The sequence below is a fragment of the Argentina anserina genome, chromosome 6 (assembly GCF_933775445.1).
Source record: "Argentina anserina chromosome 6, drPotAnse1.1, whole genome shotgun sequence".
In the NCBI taxonomy this organism is placed as follows: Eukaryota; Viridiplantae; Streptophyta; class Magnoliopsida; order Rosales; family Rosaceae; genus Argentina; species Argentina anserina.
Genome location: NC_065877.1, coordinates 31,214,528 through 31,216,064, shown reverse-complemented (window position 1 = coordinate 31,216,064; position 1,537 = coordinate 31,214,528). Strand labels below are relative to the sequence as shown.

The 1,537-nt window shown below is 41.9% G+C and overlaps 1 protein-coding gene across 1 annotated transcript; it reads left to right on the top strand.

Moving 5' to 3' along the window:
- The first annotated feature begins 445 nt into the window (after positions 1-445).
- Positions 446-1,074, top strand: LOC126800670 (uncharacterized). The gene is made up of 2 exons (XM_050528068.1): positions 446-551; positions 638-1,074. Exons 1-2 carry the CDS (start codon positions 446-448, stop codon positions 1,072-1,074), a joined length of 543 nt encoding a protein of 180 aa, XP_050384025.1.
- The last annotated feature ends 463 nt before the right edge of the window (positions 1,075-1,537 follow it).

Here is a 1,537-nt window from a genome sequence, read left to right as displayed (position 1 = left end):
CATAGGGTCAAATATCTTAATTATTGTCTGCACACTACCAGCTCCATCCTAGACACGATCTTTTTACTCACTGTTCCTACACCAGGAAGTAGCGGAAGTGATAAGTATTCAAACTGCATGTATATCCTAATTGTTAACTAAAATAGAACATAAAGTATTCGATAAAACAAAAACTAAAAGAAAACAATTTTGGATCACGGGTGTACAATTTATGTGCCAAAGATGACTATAAACTCAAGACCACCTAGCCTGGAAAACTCTGCAGCGAAGGAGAGATGTGTCGACGGTAGAGATATTATAACGTGTATATTATAATATCAGGACTTCCTAGTCGGTGCGAAGCACTATAAAATTACAGTAGTATCGGAGAAGAAATCTAACGTAAAATTGTCATATATCTTTCTCCTATCCAGCTAGATAAGCCTCTCATAAACAGAGAGTCACAATGAAATTCAAGGGTTTCATTTTGCTAGGGCTTCTGTCTGCAGTAATTTTTATCTCTTCAATTGTTGCAGCTGCCGAGACATCCAAACATGATAATACAGGTAACTATGATTAGTGCTGTCCTTTTTTCATTGATTTGTCTTAACTAATTAGTTTCAAGTCTGCTAATATTGATAAAATTGTTAGTGGAAACCAGGCTTAGCCCCAAAAGAAACGAAGTCGAACCAAGTAGAGGATTCAAAGCCGATTGAAATTGGCCGATGCGGGTGTTGCTGTCGTCATAATTTGTGGGGATGCGGTTTGCACTGTTGTGATGGTAGAGGACGTGGCACTGGCTGTAATAACGCAGTCGGCACTAAAGCTGTTGGCGGCGGTATTCCGGTTGTTGGCGGCGGCATTCCGGTTGTTGGAGGAGGCATTCCGGGCGTTGGTGGAGGCATACCGGGAGTTGGTGGAGGCATACCGGGTGTTGGAGGAGTTCCCGGTGTTGGTGCAGGTATTCCAGTTGTTGGCGGCGGCGCTCCAGGTGTCGGACACGATGCCCCAAGGGTTGATAAAGGAGGCATTCCCGGCATGCGTGGCCGTAGAGGAACTGGAGGTGGCGGCCGAGTCGGTGGTGGAGGCAACTGAAGCCGGACCGCTGCTTTATGAAGATTTGAAATGTTACTTTAATTTATACATAGAAACTACGTAGTATTTTCAAATAATGTAATTGCATGCATAAATGACTAGGAGGCCAGGGGACTGAGGGAAGTATAATATAGTGAACCTATAGACGAGAAGATGTTCCATTACGTGATGCTGAAGCAATAAGCGTCTCCAGTAGTAGGCTGGTAGCATTTCTATGCTTGTACTTGGGTTTCATATATGAAGCCAGCATATTGATCGATATGTACGTACATTTCTATTTCCATCATCTTTGGAAACAGCTAATGTTCATTTGTTGCTGAGTACGTTGTTACAGAATTTTATATTCTCACTTTGTCAGCAAACATAATATTGCATATATAGAATTACATTGTTCAATCAATTTCACTTCGAGAAAAATGGAACCCAATTGAGTTCTAGACTCTTCTCGCAATGCGGTAATTTC

Bases quoted from the DNA above. Each gene is read 5' to 3' on its own strand.
- LOC126800670 (XM_050528068.1), top strand. From the start codon at position 446: ATGAAATTCAAGGGTTTCATTTTGCTAGGGCTTCTGTCTGCAGTAATT. The intron at 552-637 runs ATGATTAGTGCT...GTTAGTGGAAAC, and splicing joins ACATGATAATACAGGTAACT to CAGGCTTAGCCCCAAAAGAA.